At 46.2% G+C, this 22,687-nt stretch overlaps 12 protein-coding genes across 12 annotated transcripts; 8 read left to right on the top strand and 4 right to left on the bottom strand.

Annotated features, from left to right (window-relative positions):
- Nucleotides 1-895: 895 nt before the first annotated feature.
- On the top strand, nt 896-3,502 carry CDC15 (serine/threonine protein kinase CDC15; the record flags this gene model as incomplete). The annotated part of the gene is made up of 1 exon (XM_002554136.1): nt 896-3,502. The coding sequence occupies one exon, from the start codon at nt 896-898 to the stop codon at nt 3,500-3,502; it is 2,607 nt and encodes an 868-aa protein (XP_002554182.1).
- Nucleotides 3,503-3,667: 165 nt separating this feature from the next.
- KIN3 (serine/threonine protein kinase KIN3) lies at nt 3,668-4,888 on the top strand (the record flags this gene model as incomplete). The annotated part of the gene is made up of 1 exon (XM_002554135.1): nt 3,668-4,888. The coding sequence occupies one exon, from the start codon at nt 3,668-3,670 to the stop codon at nt 4,886-4,888; it is 1,221 nt and encodes a 406-aa protein (XP_002554181.1).
- Nucleotides 4,889-4,992: 104 nt separating this feature from the next.
- Nucleotides 4,993-5,907, bottom strand: ADE1 (phosphoribosylaminoimidazolesuccinocarboxamide synthase; the record flags this gene model as incomplete). Its single annotated transcript, XM_002554134.1, has 1 exon — nt 4,993-5,907. One exon carries the CDS (start codon nt 5,905-5,907, stop codon nt 4,993-4,995), a length of 915 nt encoding a protein of 304 aa, XP_002554180.1.
- Nucleotides 5,908-6,565: 658 nt separating this feature from the next.
- BUD14 (protein phosphatase regulator BUD14) lies at nt 6,566-8,506 on the top strand (the record flags this gene model as incomplete). Its single annotated transcript, XM_002554133.1, has 1 exon — nt 6,566-8,506. One exon carries the CDS (start codon nt 6,566-6,568, stop codon nt 8,504-8,506), a length of 1,941 nt encoding a protein of 646 aa, XP_002554179.1.
- Nucleotides 8,507-8,994: 488 nt separating this feature from the next.
- Nucleotides 8,995-11,694, top strand: KAP104 (Kap104p; the record flags this gene model as incomplete). Its single annotated transcript, XM_002554132.1, has 1 exon — nt 8,995-11,694. The coding sequence occupies one exon, from the start codon at nt 8,995-8,997 to the stop codon at nt 11,692-11,694; it is 2,700 nt and encodes an 899-aa protein (XP_002554178.1).
- A 535-nt stretch (nt 11,695-12,229) lies between these two features.
- Nucleotides 12,230-13,858, top strand: DAL1 (allantoinase; the record flags this gene model as incomplete). The annotated part of the gene is made up of 1 exon (XM_002554131.1): nt 12,230-13,858. One exon carries the CDS (start codon nt 12,230-12,232, stop codon nt 13,856-13,858), a length of 1,629 nt encoding a protein of 542 aa, XP_002554177.1.
- A 57-nt stretch (nt 13,859-13,915) lies between these two features.
- Nucleotides 13,916-14,557, bottom strand: ERP3 (Erp3p; the record flags this gene model as incomplete). The annotated part of the gene is made up of 1 exon (XM_002554130.1): nt 13,916-14,557. The coding sequence occupies one exon, from the start codon at nt 14,555-14,557 to the stop codon at nt 13,916-13,918; it is 642 nt and encodes a 213-aa protein (XP_002554176.1).
- A 136-nt stretch (nt 14,558-14,693) lies between these two features.
- CDC7 (serine/threonine protein kinase CDC7) lies at nt 14,694-16,115 on the top strand (the record flags this gene model as incomplete). Its single annotated transcript, XM_002554129.1, has 1 exon — nt 14,694-16,115. One exon carries the CDS (start codon nt 14,694-14,696, stop codon nt 16,113-16,115), a length of 1,422 nt encoding a protein of 473 aa, XP_002554175.1.
- Nucleotides 16,116-16,196: 81 nt separating this feature from the next.
- TSC13 (trans-2-enoyl-CoA reductase (NADPH) TSC13) lies at nt 16,197-17,114 on the bottom strand (the record flags this gene model as incomplete). Its single annotated transcript, XM_002554128.1, has 1 exon — nt 16,197-17,114. One exon carries the CDS (start codon nt 17,112-17,114, stop codon nt 16,197-16,199), a length of 918 nt encoding a protein of 305 aa, XP_002554174.1.
- A 203-nt stretch (nt 17,115-17,317) lies between these two features.
- Nucleotides 17,318-18,253, bottom strand: KLTH0E15928g (KLTH0E15928p; the record flags this gene model as incomplete). Its single annotated transcript, XM_002554127.1, has 1 exon — nt 17,318-18,253. The coding sequence occupies one exon, from the start codon at nt 18,251-18,253 to the stop codon at nt 17,318-17,320; it is 936 nt and encodes a 311-aa protein (XP_002554173.1).
- A 1,033-nt stretch (nt 18,254-19,286) lies between these two features.
- NOP1 (rRNA methyltransferase NOP1) lies at nt 19,287-20,321 on the top strand (the record flags this gene model as incomplete). Its single annotated transcript, XM_002554126.1, has 1 exon — nt 19,287-20,321. The coding sequence occupies one exon, from the start codon at nt 19,287-19,289 to the stop codon at nt 20,319-20,321; it is 1,035 nt and encodes a 344-aa protein (XP_002554172.1).
- Nucleotides 20,322-20,685: 364 nt separating this feature from the next.
- Nucleotides 20,686-22,446, top strand: SLX5 (SUMO-targeted ubiquitin ligase complex subunit SLX5; the record flags this gene model as incomplete). The annotated part of the gene is made up of 1 exon (XM_002554125.1): nt 20,686-22,446. The coding sequence occupies one exon, from the start codon at nt 20,686-20,688 to the stop codon at nt 22,444-22,446; it is 1,761 nt and encodes a 586-aa protein (XP_002554171.1).
- Nucleotides 22,447-22,687: the final 241 nt, after the last annotated feature.

Raw genomic sequence — 22,687 nt, 5'->3', positions numbered from 1 at the left:
TCATCCCAACAAAGAGGATGTTGAATATCACGTGCTCTGGTTTCTAAAGGTTGCGCTCCTTGTAGCATAAGCCAAAGGCAGGAGCTTTGGGATGAGGTGTTTGTAGATGTGCTAGCACTGCTCGGATGCTCGAGGTACTTGCAACTTCGAAAAGGTTAGATAGTGGCACATGTTAAAAGTCTCGGGCAACTATGGTCTTGCCGTAGTCAACGCGTCCCACACAGCTGGTCTAATGTGCTTCAAGTGGTTCGAAGGTGATTAGAAAGTAGTTCACGCTGCATACCAAAACTAGGCGAAAAAACCAGAGTGCCTGGTCTGAATCTGTTTCGCGGATTGCGAGAAAGCCGGACTATGCGCTCCTTTGAGGTCGTAGAAAAGATATATTAGCGTGTTGCGCAAAAGTTGAATAAACCACGACAGCAACACGGTGACTCTATGGGTAGCCTTTTAGTGGTTGCAGACAGTCTCTGCTTTTTGTTCTTGTGTCAAACATCAAAACATTCATCCTGTTACAGAGCTTTCTTTGAGCGGTAAAAAAATACGGGGATTGAACTCACTCAGTGTGAAAAGATGGGCCACGCATTTTATGGCAATCTCTGCTCCCTTCAAGAAGGATACTGTGCCGGTATGCGTTTTTCCAAGTGAGCCATTTTCTGGCAAGAAAATGCAGCAACACTCCACATACCAAACACACGAACATCAAACAGTCCGAGTTCTGAAGATGCCAGCACAACAGGCAAGCTGTTAGCATATAGCTATTCAATCTCTTAGTTCGCGTTCCAAAACTGCTTCGAGTTGAGCGGCAGTCTGTGCACGTGAGCTCTTCACTTATGTTCTTAGTTGTAGTGATCTGCAAACTGTAAAGGTCCATGGTCACAAACAAAGCCAACAAAGAATGGCTACGAGAGTGAACGTGACGCCGGCCCAAAAAATCCCTTCGGCGTCTTCAAACACTCACCACTATGCTCTGAAACAAGTTGTTGGGAAGGGCGCATATGGTATTGTCTACAGGGCAATTAATCGTCAAACCCGTAAACAGGTTGCCATAAAAGTTATCGAGTATGATGAGGAGGAAGAACTCAACGAGCACATGCTCGAAATAGACTTGTTGAAAAACCTGAAACATGAAAACATAGTCAAGTACCATGGCTTCATTCAGAAATCACACCAGTTATTCATCTTGTTAGAATACTGCTCTCAAGGATCATTGCGCGACCTGATTAAGAGAGGACCCGTCGATGAACAAGAGTGCAAAACTTACATCCGCCAGACACTCCATGGACTCAAGTACTTACATGAACAAGGTGTTATCCACAGAGACATTAAAGCTGCGAATCTGTTATTGGATGCTGAGAATGTTGTCAAACTCGCAGATTTCGGGGTTTCTACTCGAGTCAATAACTTAGCAATGACCTACGCAGGTTCACCCAACTGGATGGCACCTGAAGTAATGGTAGGGGAAGGAGCTTCTACAGTTAGCGACATCTGGTCGCTAGGTGCAACAGTGGTTGAAATCCTGACTGGTAACCCTCCCTTTCATAACTTGGTGAATGAAGCTGCATGTTACGCTATAGTACACGATGCATATATCCCCCCAAAAACCTTATCGTCAACCTGCCGAAAGTTTTTGCGGGCATGCTTTCAAAAAAGCATGTTCAAACGACCCAGCGCTGAGGAACTGCTGAATCACGAATGGCTGTATGAGACAAAACAACCAATTCTGGAAAAGTTCAAAGAAAATGCAGCGGATGATTGGGGCCGAGACTTTATTGAGGTGGAGGTTTCGCCTTTCAAGGAACACGACGTGAACAATGGTCAACAGAACCTCATTCGGCTTAGCCAATCTTGTGGGCAGTGCAATCCTCATATTATTTACAGCGAATGCAGCTTCACCGATATAGCCTGGTGCCTAATTGACTTGTGCAGGCGCGGTCAATTAAACAATGTTCACGAAATGTTTGCATATGATTTACAGTATAACTCTGGAAGATGTCGCGATCTCTTCATTGCACTCGGAGGCATTTCCGCCTTACTATGTCATTTAGGGAGCACAGAAAAAATCCTGAACGTATTCTTCATTGAACATGCCACTGATATGATAAAGTGTGGGATTTTGCCACACTGCAAGCTTTTGACTAGCCCTCAACTTATTCTAAGTACTGTTTCTGCATACTATGAGATTGTGGACTTTGATAGCTGGTGTCGCTGGTGTTCTGGGCTCCCAAACCTGGGAAATGCAATAGCGGCTGAACTTGAAAAGGAAGACAGCCTAGCAGAGGAAACGCTTTTACGTCTTTCAGAGGCGGTTTCTTTCCCGCTCGAGAAAGAGTTTGTAATGAAATTGATGTCATTGCCACTTGAGAAAAGCTCAAAGTTGAGCTACATAATTTTCAAGAGTTTCAACAACTTCTTGGAGAAAAAGGAAGTGGCGTCTTCATTGTCAGATTCGTATGACTCGAACATACTCTCTACTCCGCATTCAACGCCAATGCCTTCAAACTCAAGGATTCACAACTTCCCTTCTTTCACGGGGCGTACGATTCTGCCCGAAGGATTCACAGAGTGGCTCCTCAAGCTAACACCAACAGCTTCAAGTGATCCACATCTCCTCAAAAACTTCATCGAGCTTTGCTTTAATGCCAGCCATTTGAACAACACTGTTTTAGGGGAAATTGTTGAACATGGCGGTTTCTTTAAACTCATAAGGCAGCTTACAGAACACTTTGAAAGAGACTCTAAAAAGAAGTACACGAAAACAATGCTGTCAATAGCGTTGAACTTGTGTGTCGAGCTGTCGCAAGAGCTCACAAAGCCCTTCCTTTCATGCGCTGTCGATGTTGCCCTACGGTTCTTGAAAATTCCTGAATTCATTACGGGTGGTACCGAAATTTTATTGCACTGCTTTCTGTTTGCCATCCACGAGAATTTTGAGGTTAAAGAAGATTCTTCAGACATACTAATCCATTGTGACCAGGCTTGCATACAGATTCCTCGAAAGGCACTTTTGAGGACCTTTTATTCAGAAGAGCCAAAGTTTGGTAACTACATTACGAAGTTTACAAAGTTATGTTCTTTACCGCCCTGTGGAACTTTAGCCACAGAAATAGTGTCTCATCCTCTATTCATGGAGAAAACAAAAACTCTATTTGCAGTCTACCGCAGCAGCTTGATTATTCAAATTGATTTTCTGAAATTTCTCAAATTAATATTGACAAGATATGCAGAATACGCGCCGCGCTCAACCAAGAAAGACATTACTTCAGAAGCTCTTATATCATCTGCAATTTTGCAAAGGGACTCAGAACCTTATCACGACGTCATATCCTCTGTAGCAGATTTTTTGCGTTCTAACTGGCAGACTGAAGGGTCACTGCAAGGGCAAGTTGGAACAGATTCTGTGTTAATAAGGCAGCTTTGCTATGATATCAGCCTATTGGGGGCCGAGAAGCCCCTAATCAACCCCAAACGCGTTGACAAGAGCGGTTTTGTTGTGCCTGCATAAAATTCCAATCTATGGCGTATGGAATGACCTATATGAGTATGCCTCAAAGGGTTAATTGAAAACAGACGTCCTCTCCTCTGGTCTGGTTGGATCGGTGAATCGAAATCGGTAGTCAGACAGTATCCTACCCACAGCTCACTATGGAATGACTTTGAAACACCACCAATGTACAATAGAAGACCGGAGTTTCGGGAGTATACCGGTCCCCGAACGGGAAGCTATCAAGTTCTTGAAGAAATTGGAAGGGGCTCGTTCGGCTCCGTCCGTAAGGTTATACACCTTCCAACCAACAAGGTTTTGGTTCGCAAGGAAATAAAATATGGACACATGAATTCTAAGGAGCGCCAACAATTGATATCAGAATGCGCAATTTTAAGCCAGCTGAAGCACGAACACATCGTGGAGTTTTACGAATGGGACTCAGACAAGGACGTTCTGTACTTCTACATGGAATACTGCAGTAACGGGGATCTTTCGCAAATGATAAGCTTTTTTAAGAAGCAGCGAAAATATATACCCGAAAAAATAGTATGGAGTATAATGGTGCAGATCCTAATTGCGTTGTACCGCTGCCACTATGGAGCTGATCTTGCACCGCTCGAAACAATCTACGACAGGACGAAACCTCCTGTAAAAGGGTCTAATATTGTTATTCACAGAGATCTAAAGCCTGGAAACATATTTCTTAGTACAGAGAGGGTTCCAGATCCATTAGCAGCTCCCCAAACTCTTGACTATAGCAAAGTTTCTGTTAAGTTGGGAGATTTTGGCCTTGCAAAGGCTCTAGGGGCAAGTGTAGAGTTTGCCACCACATACGTGGGGACGCCATACTATATGTCTCCAGAGGTTTTGATGGACCAGCCTTATTCACCTCTAAGTGATATTTGGTCCTTGGGCTGCGTGATCTATGAAATGTGTACGTTGAGGCCCCCATTCCAGGCTAAAACATACAGCGAACTCCAAAGGAAAATCAAAGCGGGTAACTTTGACCGCATCCCGGAATACTATTCAGACGAGCTACAGAAACTAATAGAGTCCTGCATAGACCCAAACCTGCGAACTCGCGCCTCCACATACTCTTTACTACAAGACCCTCAGCTTCGAGTTGCCAGAAAAAGCCTTCAGCTTGAAAGATTTGAAGATAACTTGATGGATTATGAAAAGGAATTAATGAACATTGGTGATATTTTAGAGCGGCAAGCCGGCGAATACGAAGCAGAATTGGCCGTCATTAAGTACCAATACCGCAAAGAGTTTGATGCTGCAGTTGAGCAACGCGTGAGGGAAGTTTTGAACGGAAAGAAAGTTACTGGCACGCCTGAGATAATGGCAGGGAGGAATCACTTGCATAGACCTGACTATCATTGGCGTGTGAAAGGAAGGTAATCTTATAGTTACTGAGTTTCCTGGTGCATAGCCGGTATAGAACCGGCACAAAGCGCTAAAAGGCATTTCTATATTCTGCATACAAAACACTTGATACTCACACACTAAAAGTTTTCCCCCGTGAGCGTCTCATAAGCCTCCACATACTTAGATCTTGTATTTCTAACAATGTCCTCTGGCATAGAAACACCATCAACGCCATTAAGTTTATTGGCTGTCAGCCAGTTTCTTAGAAACTGTTTGTCATAGGAATCTTGGGGTTGTCCTATCTTATAGTTTTGCCCATTCCAGAATCGAGAGGAGTCTGGTGTCAATACCTCATCAACTAATATTATCTCGTTAGTGGACTCGTCTATTCCGAACTCGAACTTTGTGTCGGCAATTATTATGCCTTTAGTACGGGCATAATCTTTGCACTTAGAATACAGCTTAATCGCCAAGGAAGCGACCCTGTCGCACAGATCTTGGCCAACCAGAGCAGCTGCCTGAGCTGGAGAAATGTTTTCGTCGTGCTCGCCCTGTTCAGCTTTGGTCGAGGGTGTGAAGATTGGGGTTGGAAACTCCTCCGATTCTTGTAGGCCGCTTGGGGCCTCGAGGCCGTGCACTGTGCCCGTCTTCTTGTACTCTTTCCAGGCCGAGCCTGTAATGTATCCACGCACGATCACTTCCAAAGGAATAAGTTTGAACTTTTGAATGAGCATACACCTGCCTTCCAATTGAGACTTATATTTGGGTTCAGAGAGCTGCGCTGGCAGAAGATCAAATATCGTTTTGTTTTCTGGGATTTCCACTAGGTGGTTCCGGACATCATCACTCAAGTATGAAAACCAAAACTCCGAAAGCTTCGTCAAAAGAACACCTTTGTCTGGGATTGTGTTCTTCATAATGACATCATAGGCAGAGATACGATCGGTTGCAACAAACAGTAACGTTTTGGAATCCACCTCGTAAATGTCCCTCACCTTACCCTTCGCCAGGAGAGGCAAGATGCCATCCAAGTTTGTTTCACGTAAGGCCATAATTCAGTGATGAAGTTGGTTTTGCAACGACTAGGAGGAAAATGTTATACTAAAATAGTCGCAGTCGTCGATCCCTGGTTCGCAAGGTGTCACGAACTGGTTTCTCTTCAATTTATATTATTCGACATCCCAATTCCCAGTTGATTTTATCATATTCAATTATAGCATGTCATGAAATTTAAAAAGGGCAGAGTCAATAGTAACTACTTCTGTTCGAACCCAGAGAGAAGCAAAGTTTAATTCGACAGCACGACTCAACAGAAAATGTTAACATGCTAGCGCTCACGGACCCTGCAGTTTAAAAGCACTTGGATGCCTTCATGGTCCGGGCACGAGGGAAAAAGAGCGCCAATCTTCAAAATCATGCTAGAGACGGCGTTTGCCAAAAATGGAAGGCGTTGAGTATCAAATCGTGAAATGTTTAGAACCAGACCATGCTGATGATTACACAAGAACACCAAAACTCTTCCACGAAGGTCATGTATCTCTAGCTTACCATTGAATACTTTCGTACTTAAGATGAACCTAACGTGGAACAATCACGTGACAATAGAAGACATGAAAATTCCTTCTGCTGATACGTTATTTGTCGTGCAGGAACGCGCCAGTCAAGATAAAACAGTTTAACAGGTTTGTGATCTGTCGAGGCCCTGGGTTGATGCAGGATATCATAGACGAAGCATACGGCAAGTATGCTCAGGGCAGCTCTCGGGAATCAACCATGCACACAAATCTACTTTGCGACCCTGACCTAGTAGAGGACTATAGCGACATAGTTAAAACAATGCCTAAGAAAGTGCGAGAGGATGAGGAAAGCGTAAGCGTAAATGGGAGCGTTGTGCTAAATCCAAACAACCAGCATTCTTCTCCCTCCAAATCGGCAACTTTCTCAGTGGGCGAGAAGTTTGGCCGCTACGGATTGGCTTCCCGGCCAAAGCCTGAACCTATAGGGGGCTCCGACAAGCGCACTGAGGATTACAGCGATGAATACGAGTACTCGGACTCAGAGTTTGAAGATAACATAGAAACTAGGCTTAAAGATTTGAGCTCAGACGCCAACAACAGCTCTCCCATGAAGTTTTTCAACTCTGAACAAAACGTTGGACAGTCTTCTGAAGATGATCTGACCACATCACGCTCAAGCCGCACAAAACTTCAAAGCAGCACCAACTTTGTTGGAGCTTCAGATCTAAGGGCCAGCCATAGCGATGATGAGGGTTTAGATTCTTCAACTTCAGATCAAGAGGATGACGATGATGATGACGATGACGAGATGAATGAAGACGAATTTCAGTCCCTCGCACCTCCTGAAGAGATAGACCCAAGCAAACTTTATGCTCTTTACCCATTCCAGGGGCCTGACCCTTCACATTGCCAGTTGTTTCAAGATCAGAGCTGCGTGCTACTCAATGACCAGGACTCTTACTGGTGGCTAGTCAAAAGGTGCAACGATGGGAAAATAGGATTTGCTCCCGCAGAGATCCTGGAAACCTTTCCAGAGCGCTTAGCTAGATTAAACTGTTGGAAAAACGAAAATATGTCCGGCCGGTCCGTTGGCAGTACTGAGGGCAACGAGGGAAAAGAGCGGGACTCTGCAAATACGGAGGATGATGAAGCCTCTTCAGCCCCATACACTAAAGGGAACAAGTCTGTCAGTTTTAATGACGTGGTGAGCTATGCCGAGCGATATTTCCAAGACGGAAGCGATGAAGCTTTGGGTGAAGAGGAAACAGAGCAAACTAACAAAGAAGGTCATAGTTCAGAAGATTCACATCCCGAAAAAGACCCTCTTGAAAATTTAGAATCTGAAAAGTTGCTACTTTCAGGGTCCCCGCTTGACAAGGTTTATAAGGCTACACTTGAACCTGAAGAGGACGATATCAGTGAGGTTGTCAGTGACGTATCATTCAATACTGGCGGTACCTTGCCGCTTCACGTGAAAAAGACCAGAACAATGCAAACGGAGAACCAACATAAACCAGAACACGACTACAACACTGAGAAACTGAAGGGTCATCTATCGCCTGTTCCACAGGCTCGTGATGCACGCAGGCTACTTAAAGCTGTTGATGACGGGCTTCAGCAAACTTTCAAAGCACCCACGATACCTTTTGCAGGTAGCAAAGATCTGCCTAAGTCGAACTCTAATTATTCGATTTCAACAATAGGAGAGTACTCGCCTTCTTCTTCAGAGTGGACAAATGACTCTCCACAGGTCAACAACGGAAATTTCGATGTCGAGCCCGCTGTGGAAGGCATTCCTTCAACCAGAGCAATTAAGGATATCTCCAAGATAGTCAGCTCGATGAAGGAAGATGACGTATACGACGCAGAAGATGAAGAAGATCCTACTATGCCAAAAGCAACAAGAAGTGAGGCAATCACTCGCGATTCTTCTCATCGTGAAAGCACCTCAGCATCTTCCAACGAATCTAGCATAAACGAAGAACGTGGCACCTCAGCAACCACCATCAATAGTACCATTTCATTCAACGAGCTGAAAAATAAGCACCACCCTGTTGTTCATGAGCTCTATAACCCACTTTTCGATAGAATCGATGAGCTACTGCGGAAAATTAACGCTGTTATGAGTGACTAGTACAACCTGCATCGATCCCACATAGTCTGTATATTAACCAGAGCTTCTAATTAAGTTAAGCACATTTTTAAAGATAGGTAGCAAGCACAAATACGCAACTGTTGCGGAAAGAGGGCCGAGCGCTGTTTTGCTGTAAAAATGTATTGTACTTCCCCACAGTAAGCCGTGTGTCACTTGTCGCAGTTGTCATATTTTAGCGTTGTCGTTAAAATCCAATAAATACAAAATTATACTTTTAAAATACACATTTGCTGAAGCAAGATAGGCATTTTCGACACGGCATTTTCAATTGTCAAAGTTCGTTGGCACTCTTCCCTTAACTCACTTCTATTCTTTAACATGGTCATTCAGTAGTAGATATCCATGTTATCGTTACAAGTGACACACCACCTATCATCTGGTAAAAACTCTTACTTGAGCGCATCAAAGCAGGAAAGGCCGAGATTTCATTCTTGAACAGTAACTATACTTCCAGCTTTTGAGGCACGATGTCGTCGTGGGAGCCTGATGAAACATCTTTGATGCAGATAATGTCTGTCATTATAGATTCTATGTCTCCTTTCCCGGAAAAGAGATCCCAGGCCATGGAGGTTCTAGAAACATTCAAGCTCCACTCTGAACTCTGGAACTACTTGTGTTTTCTTCTGACACAGATGAACTCAAACTCTTCGTTGAGTTCGCAGCTAGGTGCGAACGACATTTTGAACTGCCGCGCTGCGGCCGGGATGATTTTAAAGAACTGTCTACTGCAAAACTCCAGAGAGGTTGACCTAAGCTACATTAAGGAAAACATTGCAACAGGCCTTCAAGCTGATAGCCCTCTTGTTTCCAATATCACCGGTATTGTTATTACGACTCTTTTCTCGACATACTTCAGAAAACACAGGGACGACCCAGCAGGCGTTGGCATTTTATCTCGCCTTTTGGAATCGACATCCCATGGCAGCGAGGCCAGTGTGAAAGCACTATCAAAAATAATGGAAGACAATTCGCAGTTCTTTATGCTAGAATGGTCAAACGCTGTCAAGCCAATGGAAACCTTGGTTGGTAGTTTTTTAGCGTTTATGACCAGCGACTCCAGTGAGTTGATCAGGGCAGAATCAATAAAGTGCTTAAACCAAGTCATTCCGCTTCAAACCCAAAGCTTTATTACCAGAATAGACGAGTTTTTAAGCAACCTCTTCCAGCTGGCTCAAAATGACAAGAGTGAACTTGTCATTTCTCAAATATGTACCTCTCTAGTTGAATTGCTAGAGTTCAGACCTGATAAACTGATAGATCATTTAAATGGGATAGTGCACTTTGTTTTAAGTGTTGTCAACACAGCACAGGAGGAGAAAGTTGCCTTGGAAGCATGTGAGTTTCTGTTGGCATTTGCATCAAACACACATATTCCAGAAAACGCAGTAAAACCATTTGTCGGTGACCTTGTCCCTACGTTGTTGTCCAAAATGGTTTACAACGAGGAAGACATTCTTATATTCGAGTCTTCAAACGAGACTGATGCTGATCTTGAAGATAAAGACGAGGATATCAAACCCATGAATGCGAAGATCAACAAAAAAAGAGACGGATCTTATGTTGATGAAGACGAGGATCCAGATGATGATGGCGATTTTGACACAATTTGGAACCTTAGAAAGTGTTCTGCGGCAACACTCGACGTGGTTACCAGCATTCTACCGAGAGACGTACTTCCCATTGCGTTTCCAATTTTGAGGGAACATCTCTCAGCGGTAGATTGGTATGTTCGCGAAGCCACCATCTTGGCCTTGGGGGCCATGGCTGACGGTGGAATGAAATATTTTTCAGATCAACTTCCTGCTTTGATTCCGTTCTTAGTACAAAAACTTAAAGATCCATGGGCTCCTGTGAGGACCATAACCTGTTGGACTTTAAGTAGGTTCTCCACATGGATCCTTTCAGACAACACGCAATTTCTTCTGCCAGTTTTTGAAGCGATTATGCTTGCTCTAATGGACAAAAAAAAAAGTGTACAAGAGGCTGCCATCAGTAGTGTTGCTGTATTCATCGAGAATTGTGACACCGAACTCTTGGAAACCCTTCTTTACGGTGAACTGTTGAACAGATTCAACCAATGCTTTCAACTATATCAAAAGAAAAATCTCATTATCTTGTATGATGCAGTAGGAAGGCTTGCTGAAAAGTGTGAATTCGAGGAGACGGCCATGAACTCAATCCTGCCTCATTTGATAAACAAATGGGCATCGCTATCAGACAATGACAAAGAGCTTTGGCCGCTTTTAGAATGTCTATCTTACGTCGCGGCGTCACTTGGAGAGAAGTTTGCTCCCATGGCGCCAGAAGTCTACAGCCGCGCTTATAGGATTCTCGTTCAGTGTGTCGAGCTAGAGGCTAGGTCTCAAAATGATCCCTCGGTTGAGGTGCCAGAGAAGGATTTCGTTGTGACATCTTTGGATCTTATCGACGGTTTAGTACAAGGACTAGGCCCTGCCAGCCAAGACTTGTTGTTCCCCGACGGCGATAAGAGCACCTTGGGTGTTTTGGGCCAATGTCTTCAAGACCCAGTTCATGAAGTTAGGCAAAGCGGGTTTGCTCTTTTGGGCGATATCGCATATTTTTATGACCCTTCTCTCTTAGGAGGCGCTTTGGTTGACTTTCTGAAATACATTAGCACTGAGCTAATCCATAACGACGACTCAGATGCTACACCGACCATAAACAACGCCGTGTGGGCCTTGGGGCTTATAAGCGAACGCATTGACCTTGCTGCCTTTATGATCGATCTTTCACGAGTTGTGTTGGATCTATTCTGTGATACAACAAGGATCATTCATAGCTCTGTGGCGGAGAACCTCGCCATAACTATAGGTAGAATGGCACGCTTTCATGCGGAAGCATTCACGAACGGGCCCTTTGCACATGACGCATGCTGGGCAAGATGGTGTGAACATGCCATGAATATCGCGGACCCGGATGAGAAAGCTGCTGCCTACGGCGGGTTTACTAAGGTTCTTAATATTACAGAATCGACAAACACCATGTCTTCGTCGTCCTTGCACAAATTCATTCGGGGAGTTTCTCGAGACGTTGACATATCCGATTTTGCGGAAGATCTCTACGCTTTTCTCATGAATCATTCGGACACTCTACAGCTGCTGAAATTGTCGCAAGATGAGATGAACTTTCTCGCACAGTTTATGTGAGAACCGTAAGCAATCGTGGTTTTTTTTTACAGTCGTCGCTGTGCCAAAAGTGTCTCTCATCGTATCGCAAGGCGCGGTTGCCTGCCTTATAGACGCTGAAATGCGACTCAGCCACGCATTGTTCACGCACTATTTGCTGATTGGCAAAACAAGCCTTTGTTCGCCCTCGTTATTCTGTGCTGTTGCCTTGTTCTACTGCATCAAAGGCATTTTTCGCGAGGACAAACTGCAAGTTCGAGGCACTGATCTTCGGGGTTGAAGGCCTTATTTTGTGTTATCTGAACTCCTACAGCTTTTCCTGCGCACTTTTATGAACTTTTTTTTTCCATTCGGCGATGTGCGATGTTTTCCGCTTACTTCATACAGTGTTGACCTTCGGAACTGAAGGTAGTGCGATAAGAAATGATGTAACGCAGGGGGAGGGGAACACTTTGTTTGACTACTCGGGATTTTGGGATTGACTTATATACAGGACTTCGATCAGTGTCCTTCCTACTTATCGCACTATCTTGAAAGACAACCAGATAAGCGTCCAATGCCTGTCAAAGCCATAGCATCTCGTAGCGTGATCATCGATCACCAATGCATTCCTGCAACAATCGTGTATTCGACTGATTCTGGCAAGATTGTGGAGATCTACAAGAATGAAGTAATCAGAGGCATTCACGATGAGCGTTTAGAATCGCACAAGGTTGTCGATTATGGTATTGTTACGCCGCACGTGATTATGCCCGGTCTAGTGGACTCTCATGTTCATTTGAACGAGCCAGGCAGAACCGAATGGGAAGGGTTTGCTACGGGAACTCAAGCTGCTTCAAGCGGAGGTGTCACCACTGTAGTTGACATGCCACTAAATGCGGTCCCTCCCACGACCACTGTCAAAAACCTTAATATCAAACTGAATGCGGCACAAAACCAAATGTGGTGCGACGTGGCTTTCTGGGGAGGTCTTGTACCTAGCAACCTCGACGATCTAATACCTCTTGTTCGAGCCGGAGTTCGTGGCTTCAAAGGGTTTTTGCTCGACTCGGGGGTTGACGAGTTTCCGCAAGTGTCAAAGAAATACATCATGAATGCCTTGGAAGTTCTGAAAAACGAGAAAACGCAACTCTTATTTCATGCGGAGCTACCTCCTGACCACAACTTTGGGATTCTGGAACCTTCAAGGGAGCCAATGGATCTGGAAGCTGTACGTTCGGTAGAAAGTGCCAAGAATTTGACAAACAACGAAATTCGGGCCTTGGCCGAGTCTTCCGTACTATCATCTGCCGAGCCCAGGTATGGGCAGCCATCCCATATTGTACACCACGATGACCTTATAAGCCCACCTTTGACGGTGGCAGCAGGGGTTGACGATACTTTAGCAAACGTCGATCCGACCGAATACGGCTCCTTTTTGGCCTCCAGGCCAGATCAGTGTGAAACTAGCGCTATCGGACTCTTGATTTCCTGTCTCAGAGAATCACTGGCGTTGTTCCAAAGTGCACCACCAGTGCACATCGTTCACTTGGCCACTCAGGAAGCGATACCCATGATTATCAAGGCCCAAAGAGAGTTGGGTTTGCCGATCACTGTCGAAACATGTTTTCATTATCTCACCTTTGCTGCGGAACAAATCCCTGCAAAGGCCACTCAATTCAAGTGTTGTCCTCCAATTCGTACGGAAGATAATAGAAAGGCGCTTTGGAAGGCTCTCCACGATAGAATAATTACTACTGTTGTGAGCGATCATTCTCCTTGTACACCGCAACTCAAAAACCTCTCTGAAGGTGACTTTTTTGGCGCGTGGGGCGGTATTTCTTCTGTTGGGCTTGGTTTATCCATTTTAATCACAGAGGGTTCCAAAATGTCTCCGCCAGTAAGTCTCACTGATATTGCAGAGTGGTGCTGTGAGAACACAGCCAAGCAGGTTGGTCTTCACGACCGCAAGGGCTTCTTGCGTACCGGATATGATGCCGACTTTGTAGTTTTAGACCAGCATCAGCGGCGCACGATCAGCAAGGACAACATCCTCTACAAAAACAGACTGACAGCTTATGAGGGCCGCGAGCTTAAGGGTCAAGTTATGTCGACTTTTTTGCGGGGTCAGTTAATCTTCGAAGCTACAAGAGGCCTCTCGAGTATTCCAAAAGGAAGGACCCTTTTGGAGCCTCGAGCCATATGACCTAATATCTGGTTCCATTAGCATTAAACACATAACCTTGTATAGTAATTACGCTATCTAAGCAGCATGCTGTCGAGGGTTTGTAGCCTGAAGTCTGCTTGCAAGAGCCTGCGACACAAAACTAACACCAAGCACGAAGAGCAAGCCAATGATTGAAGTTCGTCTGATCCTTAAACTAACTACTTCAAGAGTTAATCGATTGCGGCGTGAGCGTTCTCTGTAGTAGTCTGCGTTTTTTTCTAATATTGTAAGCTGTTGTTCTAGTAAGTTGAGAGTTTCGCCCAGCTCCTCAGATAGTAAGAACTTCCCAGCAGAAGCCTCAGATGAGCCTGAATTAGACTTCTGCTCTTTATCGAGAGCTACCACCTCAATATCAAGGTCCACGATCCTGTCCGCTTCTTGGCTGTAGAAACAGAAAGCGTACTGTCCTGTATGCGGAGCTGCAAACGACCATTCGCCTTGAGGTTCACCTCGCCGACTGATCTCAGGTACTTGAGGGCTTTCTGGAGTAAAAATATCGTAATTTACATCCATTCGATGGTCTGCGCCTCGCTGTACTGCGTAGTAGTATGATATTACACTGTTTGTGTCTGAGGTCCGCACGTAAAAACACTCCTTCGAGCCCGCGAAAAGAGTGAATGTTATTGGGGAGCTAGATGCGGTGTATATAAACAGGCATATGAGGGCTAAGCTCCACATATGCTTGTCTTTGGGCAATTTTACAACTGGTTACAGCTGTTGTGACGGGCATCGGTCTTAACAAAAATTACATGCTTTACAGCGTTAATATTAGTAAACCAAAGGCACCATAAACAGCAGCCTAAAACCTTCTACGATGTCAGAAATCCCTCAGGAGATCGTAGAAGAGATGAAGGAGCTTTCAGTGAGTGTTCCAGAGCTGGGGTCGCGCTACAAGTTGCTGGACAAGATTGGAGAAGGGACTTTCTCATCAGTATACAAGGCCGAAGACTTGACGGGTTCTGTAACCAACTCCTACGCCAACCATTTCTGGAACGCAGACGGAAAGAAGCGGTATGTGGCGCTTAAGCGAATCTATGTGACGTCTTCGCCTCAGCGGATCTATAACGAGCTGAATTTGCTATACATGTTGTGTGGCTCAACTCGGGTAGCGCCTTTGTGTGATGCACTGCGACATCAAGATCAGGTCATCGCAGTGCTACCATGGTATCCGCATGAGGAGTTTCGCAATTTCTATCGAGATCTGCCGATCAAAGGCATAAAGAAGTACATGTCAGAACTTCTGCAAGCGCTTAGCTTTGTGCACTCAAAAGGGATCATACATCGAGATATAAAGCCCACCAACTTCTTATACAGTCCTCAAATAGGACGTGGTGTTTTAGTGGATTTTGGGTTGGCAGAACTTGAACAACAGCCTCCACGAGATATCGAAAACACTAAAGATGTTAGGTCGTTAGAGCAATTTTGCCCCTGCTACATCGTAGATCTCGAAACACAGTCTGCGAACCAGCTCACTTCTAAATCTGCATCCAAGGGAAAGCATGCGCTACATCCTTCAACATTGCCAAACAACACCAACGCGCTCGTGGATCTCACGAAGGGATACCCTAAATACGAAACTCGTCGCAATAAAAGAGCAAACCGAGCCGGCACTCGTGGATTTCGGGCACCAGAAGTGCTAATGAAATGCTCCCATCAGACTACAAAAATTGACATCTGGTCCGTTGGAGTCATTCTGCTGAGTTTTCTCTCAAGAAGGTTCCCAATGTTCCAAAGTCTTGACGACACCGACTCGCTCCTTGAGTTGTGCTGCGTTTTTGGGTGGAAAAGAATGAAAAAGTGTGCTGCTCTGCATGGGTTGGGTTTCGATGTCAGTGGTTTGGACGGCATCAGCGAGGACGGATATAAAGGTGGGCTTAGCGAATACATCAAAGAGCTATTGCGCGCAGAAGTTGAAGCCGGCACCTTTCCAAGTTATTCAGTTGCGTTTGAGACATACGAGTATCTGATAAACAAGTCCCTGGGGAAGAATATAGCTCCTTCAACACGCCAAGACGATATTGACGATGTTTTGAACTACGAACTAAAAAAATATCAAGACGAAATATGGAGTGATCATTACTGGTGTTTCGAAGTTTTAGAACAGTGCTTTGCTCTAAATCCGCATCGCAGAAGTACCGCAGATGAACTTCTTTCATCCACGTTTTTCAACGAACTAATAGACTCGGATTGCACGGAAGAAAACGATGAAGACGACGTTTTGACTATTGAAAACTGATTCACAACTAATTCTGCATAGCTAGTAACAAAATTTGCATAGGGTCCCCACTCAGTTATATCCTGTTGGCTTTTTTTCTAATCATAAGATGTAGGGGATCAAAAAGGCCCTCTTGGTGCCGTACCGTCTGTTTTTCTTGGCGGCCCATAAGTACATTTGAGTAGCTGAGACTAAAAGAAAGAAGACGGCAAATATATTCAATTTGAAAATGAGCGTGAAAAGCGTCCATGCTAGCACCTCAAAGGTATAGTTTGGCGCAACAAACACCTTGAAGATACCATCCTGTAGGGGAACACGCTGGGTAATTCCCTTGGCCTTTTGGCTGTCACCCCAAGCGCGCAATTTGTAGTGGACGTAAAAGTTCCAGAGCTCGCAAACCAAAAACCCAGCCAGTAGTAGCATAAAGTTGTCGATCTTAAGGGCGGAATAGATCCTGAAGACGTCGATGTCCTTTAATAAAAATCCGTAGCCAAAGTAGCCTAAAGAGATGATGCCATTCAATATCCAGTAGTGGAAGGAATTTTTGAAGAGGTTGAAGAAAGGCATGGTGGACTGAGAGAACTTGTGCAGGAAAAGGGACTCTAGCTCTCTTTTGAGGTAGTGGATCATCACTAAGGTGTAAGCTATTCTGTTAACAAAAGGATTGTAGCCACGGGACTTGCAGTGGTATTTTGCGAGTTCGGGCTTCGTTGAGAGCCAGTAAACGAAAGAGTGGATGAGGATTGGTCCAAGGTACTCCACGAAGAACACGAACCTCCAAGAGACTTGGGGTCCGATGTCTTTGGCAAAAAGCTGGTCTTGAACACCTTCTTCAAAAAAGTGATCCGAGGTCACCGCAACGTGCTTGTCTTCCTTTAGCACTGTCAGCCTAATCCTGTTTGTGTTGATGCCATTGTTCTGGCTGGAGACCGTCTTTAGGACCGCGGCAACGGTGTTCGCGTCCTTTGGGAGCTTAACATCTCTGAGAGACTTCGAACGAGACTTAACCAGAACTGTCATTGTGTTAAATGGGGTCGTTGTGTGAATAATTGCAGGGGTGGTAGTCGACTTTTTTAATTTTTGATATATCCAAAATTCCTATAAATCATTAGGGGCAGTTAGCTAACGAGAGTATGATGCCGATTTTCGAATGGAGGCCGCCTGGGCAGACTTTAGTAGAGAAGCACGTATTGAGAGCGATCAAACATTCTCATTGAGCATATCTAACAAGAAGCAGGAGAGCCCATGACCGAAGACGCAATAAATGGTGCGCTCCCCAAGTGGTTCGCCGCACTGAACGGATTGTTTTTGCCACGGTTCCGCTTCTTTTGCTCATGCAAATGGCACATTATAAGCCCCATGCAGCCTATTACCCCAGTGTACCACGGGACCTCGCCGATTCCGCAAGTTGAGACTTCCGCCTCGCTAACTTCAGCATCCCGGACGCAAAGCGACGCAACCTTTTCAGCACTTCGGGACGGAAGGACGGAGAAGAATTCCCGATACTTGGCCCACTGCCTGGCGGACAGAGAGCTTGGCAACCTGATCCTGCTGGGCATATCACGTCCGCCCTCTGTTACAACTAGAAGCAGTTCCTTTGGGTGTAGCGGAGACCCAGAGGTACAAATCCATTGAGTATTCCAACCTCCGAGATCTGCGCTCATATGTAGCGATCCCTTGCATCTTTCTAGACGTACCCTTGTGGTGTCGGGCATATTTGGGAAGCTAAGCTCGTAGCCAGCGTCTCTTACAGGGCTGTCTAACTCGTACACGTCGCAGAATGGCGCTTTGTAGATTAGTTTGTCCCCAGAGTGGCACGCTATCCGGCACTCGGGATGCGGTGCAGGCTCAGAAGCTGTTCTCAGAAAGAACTGATAGATGCGGAAAGCTGGATCCCTGGCTTTCAAGAGACATTGCAGAGGGTGCGCGCGTTCCATTGCCAGCGTGGGGAACCCGAGCCCGTCGTCCCGAATTTGGAATTCACCATCGCCACGCGCGTAACAGTCGAAGGATCTGGCACTGGCGAAACACATGAGCACCTTCCGCTGGAACACGACCGACGCGAGAACCAGTTCGCGCTCCCTGCCAAACACAGGCGCGTTCCCAGCTCCAGCGAGCTGGTCTGTCGGCTCTGATTCCTTGCTTGCGCTATGTCCCATCCCGTTTTCCGAAGCGTCAGGATGTATCAGAGAGTCCAATCCAACATTTCTGGGCTGTAGCGGTTCAGATGCCTTTGTTTCCACCCGAAATGTGTGGAGACTTTCTTACCTAATATCCGACCTCGTGATAAGATTGACTTGGCTCACGGTACAGAGGATAAAATTGAAAGTACGCAACTCTCTTTCAATACCACGACTTTGGAGCCTTGTGCGTGTGTACTTCCATGGCTTTAAGTGCTCATCGCTGCTCGTCCCTTCCTTGCATAACCGCCCATGCTGATCTAAACAGTGATGATGTTCGTATATAGAGCTATAACTAGACCTAGCCTTGAAATGTTGGAAACGGCATGAAGATCAGCGCGGTGACGCAAATGTAGCTAATGGAAAGACCGCATATATATTGTCCGTCTCACACGCTTTCCCCACTTTATTAGGCCCCTCACGTTCACCGCAACGCGTACAAAACAATTCTCGACGAGCAACGCGCAGTTACTCGAAAGTCGCTACCACTCCTGGAAGGCATCATTTCTCTTTAGAAGCGTTGGAAACGCAAAACCTAACACCAAAAGAGGCTCTCCACTGTTTCAAAGACGGCTAGAAGACTTGGACTTAGGTCACATGACTCCGTTAATTTAAATTCATTTCTGTATCGTAGCGTACGGAACGGCCGGAGCATGTGACCAAGTATCACTTAATACGTAAAACCAATTTTTTCCAGTCTTTCTTTTTTCCTTCAGGCTTCGTGAAAATTTTACTTTGACGATGCTCATCTCATGAATACTTCTCTGTAATTAAATCTTGAGCTTTTACGTGAACACTCTTCTCTCAAGAAAGCACTTGATTAAGCATCGCTTGTGGACTTTAATCGAAAGAATAGTATAATGGCGTTTACCCCAGGTAGCAGAGGTGGCCGTGGAGGTATGTTTTTTCTCGTTTTTTTTCCGTTTTGATTCGGCTGAGAAGATGTGAAAAGGATTGGGTGGAGCAACGAAGAACCAGCCATTTGGGCGCGGGGTTCTATGCGTTGAGCACCATGGCCATCAGGCCTTTGAATAGCCGTCACGCTCGGCCCAGTCCCGGAACTTCTCGTCGACGCTCGCGTCGCATAATACAGTTTACTAACTTTTCTATAGGCTCTAGAGGTGGCAGAGGCGGTCCAAGAGGTGGCGGTCGCGGTGGTTTCGGCGGCGGCCGTGGTGGTGCTCGTGGTGGCTTCGGCGGTGGCCGTGGTGGTGCCCGTGGTGGCTTCGGCGGTGGCCGTGGTGGTCCAAGAGGTGGTGCCCGTGGTGGCCCAAGAGGCGGTGCCCGTGGCGGTGCCAGAGGTGGTGCCAGAGGTGGTGCCAAGGTCGTCATCGAGCCCCACAAGCACGCTGGTGTCTTCATTGCCAGAGGCAAGGAGGATTTGCTGGTTACTAAGAACATCGCTCCTGGCGACTCCGTATACGGTGAAAAGAGAGTCTCCGTTGAGGAGCCCTCGAAGGAGGACGGTGCCCCACCTACCAAGGTTGAATACCGTGTGTGGAACCCCTTCAGATCTAAGCTTGCTGCCGGTATCATGGGTGGTCTAGATGAGCTTTTCATTGCTCCAGGCAAGAAGGTTTTGTACTTGGGTGCCGCTTCCGGTACCTCCGTCTCCCACGTTGCTGATGTCGTTGGCCCGGAGGGTCTGGTGTACGCCGTCGAGTTCTCTCACAGACCAGGTAGAGAGCTGATTTCTATGGCCAAGAAGAGACCTAATGTCATCCCTATCATTGAGGATGCCAGACACCCTCAAAAGTACAGAATGTTGATCGGTATGGTCGACGCTGTTTTTGCGGATGTTGCCCAGCCTGATCAGGCCCGTATTATCGCCTTGAACTCTCACATGTTCTTGAAGGACCAGGGTGGTGTGGTGATTTCCATCAAGGCCAACTGTATCGACTCCACTGTCGACGCGGAGACTGTGTTCGCTAGAGAGGTGCAGAAGTTGCGTGACGAGCGCATCAAGCCTTTGGAGCAGTTGACTTTGGAACCTTACGAAAGAGACCATTGTATTGTCATTGGTAGATACATGAGAAGTGGTTTGTGAGTTGCATTGTGTTTTACTCAACCCGCCATGCTTGTAAATTAGTAATTCAAATACAAAAACGCGCACACCAGATGTTACATAGAGTCATTCCCTAGATATTTGTGTACCTACTTTTTAGAGACGTGAGAGTAATATCTTTTACTTGTACCAGACTGGGATTCAACTATAGTGCAATAGTTACAGTATCATCAACCTCTACGAATCAACCTCTAATTCGGATTTCAGTGTTGAACTCAATCTTTACCATTTAACAACCACTTCAGAGCAACTTCCACGGTGGTTTGGCGCAGCTTCGAGTGCTGGCAACCTCATTGAAGAAAGAAAGCTTGGCCGAGACGCTCTTTGCAGAGATTTTTGGCCACAAATGAACCCTGAAGATACAAATATGGATGGAACACCGCCTGAATGCAGCCAAAACGATGTTATTGAGATCGAGAGTGACACGGAAGATGAAACTCAGGTATTACCAGGTACCCTCGAAGCGCCGGATATTGGCCAAATGCACGGAAGTCTGGTGGATGATCTGCCGTCGCAAAACAACGCTTCTGAGGTATTCTGCAACACTGAGGATGATGATGAGATACAGCTACTCGGCGAGACAGTTCTGGACGGTAATAATGCTGCTGCTCCCAGGCTCGGGAACCCGAATATAAACCGCGCAGAGTCTGTCGGTGTCGCCCAAATAAGGCCGCACCAACCGTCGGCGGCGGGAGAAGAGGATCTGGTAATTTTAGAGGAAAGAAACAACAGTCCAAGCTTTGTACTGAACCTTCCCGGTGGCGAACATCTGCAAATAAGTGGGAGTCCGCTAGATCAGCCTGTTAGGAGGTCGTTTCAAACGCAAGGAAACCGGCACACTAACTCGGCGAATGGCCGGAGGAGGCTCCTGCGGCGCACCGCGAGACGAGCCTCAAGCCTGTTTCTTCATCCAAGTGATGAGGAGGATGAAGGTTTTGCCTATGAGAACACAGATCTCTTGCCCACAGGGGTAAGGCTCAGGAGGCAACGCAACAGCATGATGCAGAGAAGGCCGAATCCTCCCAGAAGACAGTTATTAGGGACTGGGGACGACGTCGACGACCCTGAACTCCTATCTTTGGAAGCCCAAATCAACAGCTTTCCTTTTGAGGTCAGAAGTGCATTTGACCACGCACAATCTATTCACGAGTTCAGGTCTATCTTGCAATCGGTAGATAGGCAAAGCTACGAACAGAGACAAGACGAACTAACCCACCTCTTCACAGTCTATCGAGGGCACGTTATGCGCTCGTGGGCGAACGATAGACTGCGGCGCGCCAGAGATGCTGCTTCTGGGATGAACACCAGAACAACGGACCGAACTTCCCAGGCGCATAACCTCCGCTATTCTCCTACGTTAGCTGGTATCATTGCCCGGACCTTCAACCCGATCCTGGGACACATGCATATGGCCTACGAACCAGGACTGGGCACGGGTATGGCCGCTTACAATGATGCTGATGAAGAACGACAAACCCAGAACATAATACAAATGATCCAAGAGCGAGAAGAGCGAGAGTTCGAGAGTCGAAAGAGAAAATACATGGAAGATACTAAGCCTAAGCAATCTGGCTATCTGCAAAAGGCTGCAAAATTGCCTGACGGCTACAGTGCCTCCTTCGACACCACACCAAGGATGAACATCTCCATCATGAAAAACGGACAGAATGAAGAGCTCACAGTAGTCGATGACCACGCCGATGCCCTGTATATGGACATTCCGGCCTGCTGCCTGTGCGGTGTTGAGCTCGGTGTGGGTATTCCTGACGGATTTCAGGGGCTTTACGAGGAGGATCGCGGAGTCTCTTTTGAAGCCTTGAAAGCGAAATATAATTTCCACTGCCCGTATCAGACCCTTTCAAAACCCTCAGTGGCAGATCGGGACCTCTCGCGACGAACCTACGTTGCGCAGTGTGGCCATTCATTTTGCGGACGCTGCTTTGCCAGAATCGACAACGCCCGCTCCTTCAACAGGGCTTCAAAGAAAAAACTCAGCGAGTTAAAGGGAGCCTCAAACCCCGACAACTATGGACCAAAGAACTGCCCTGCAAAAGACTGTAACAATCGATTGAGAAGCAGGGGCAAAATGCGGGAGGTTTATTTCTAAGGTGTTGAGTCCGCTCAAAGGGACGCTCATAGAACTACATACGCATAATAAGTCGGAAAGCAGAGCGGCAACAATTATTTGCCAAAAGCAGAACATCAGAGTAGCACCTTCATTAGCTGTTGACGGTCTTGGAAACCCGGCTGCTTTGAAGTTACAAGTTTTCGGCTCAGGGCTCAGCGGTTATTATCTTGGCTCCCGTTTGCAGCGATTCCCCAGATAAACAAAATATCATGTACCGTCA

This window comes from Lachancea thermotolerans (genome assembly GCF_000142805.1).
Source record: "Lachancea thermotolerans CBS 6340 chromosome E complete sequence".
Classification (NCBI taxonomy): Eukaryota; Fungi; Ascomycota; class Saccharomycetes; order Saccharomycetales; family Saccharomycetaceae; genus Lachancea; species Lachancea thermotolerans.
This window is presented reverse-complemented; position numbering and strand designations above follow the sequence as displayed.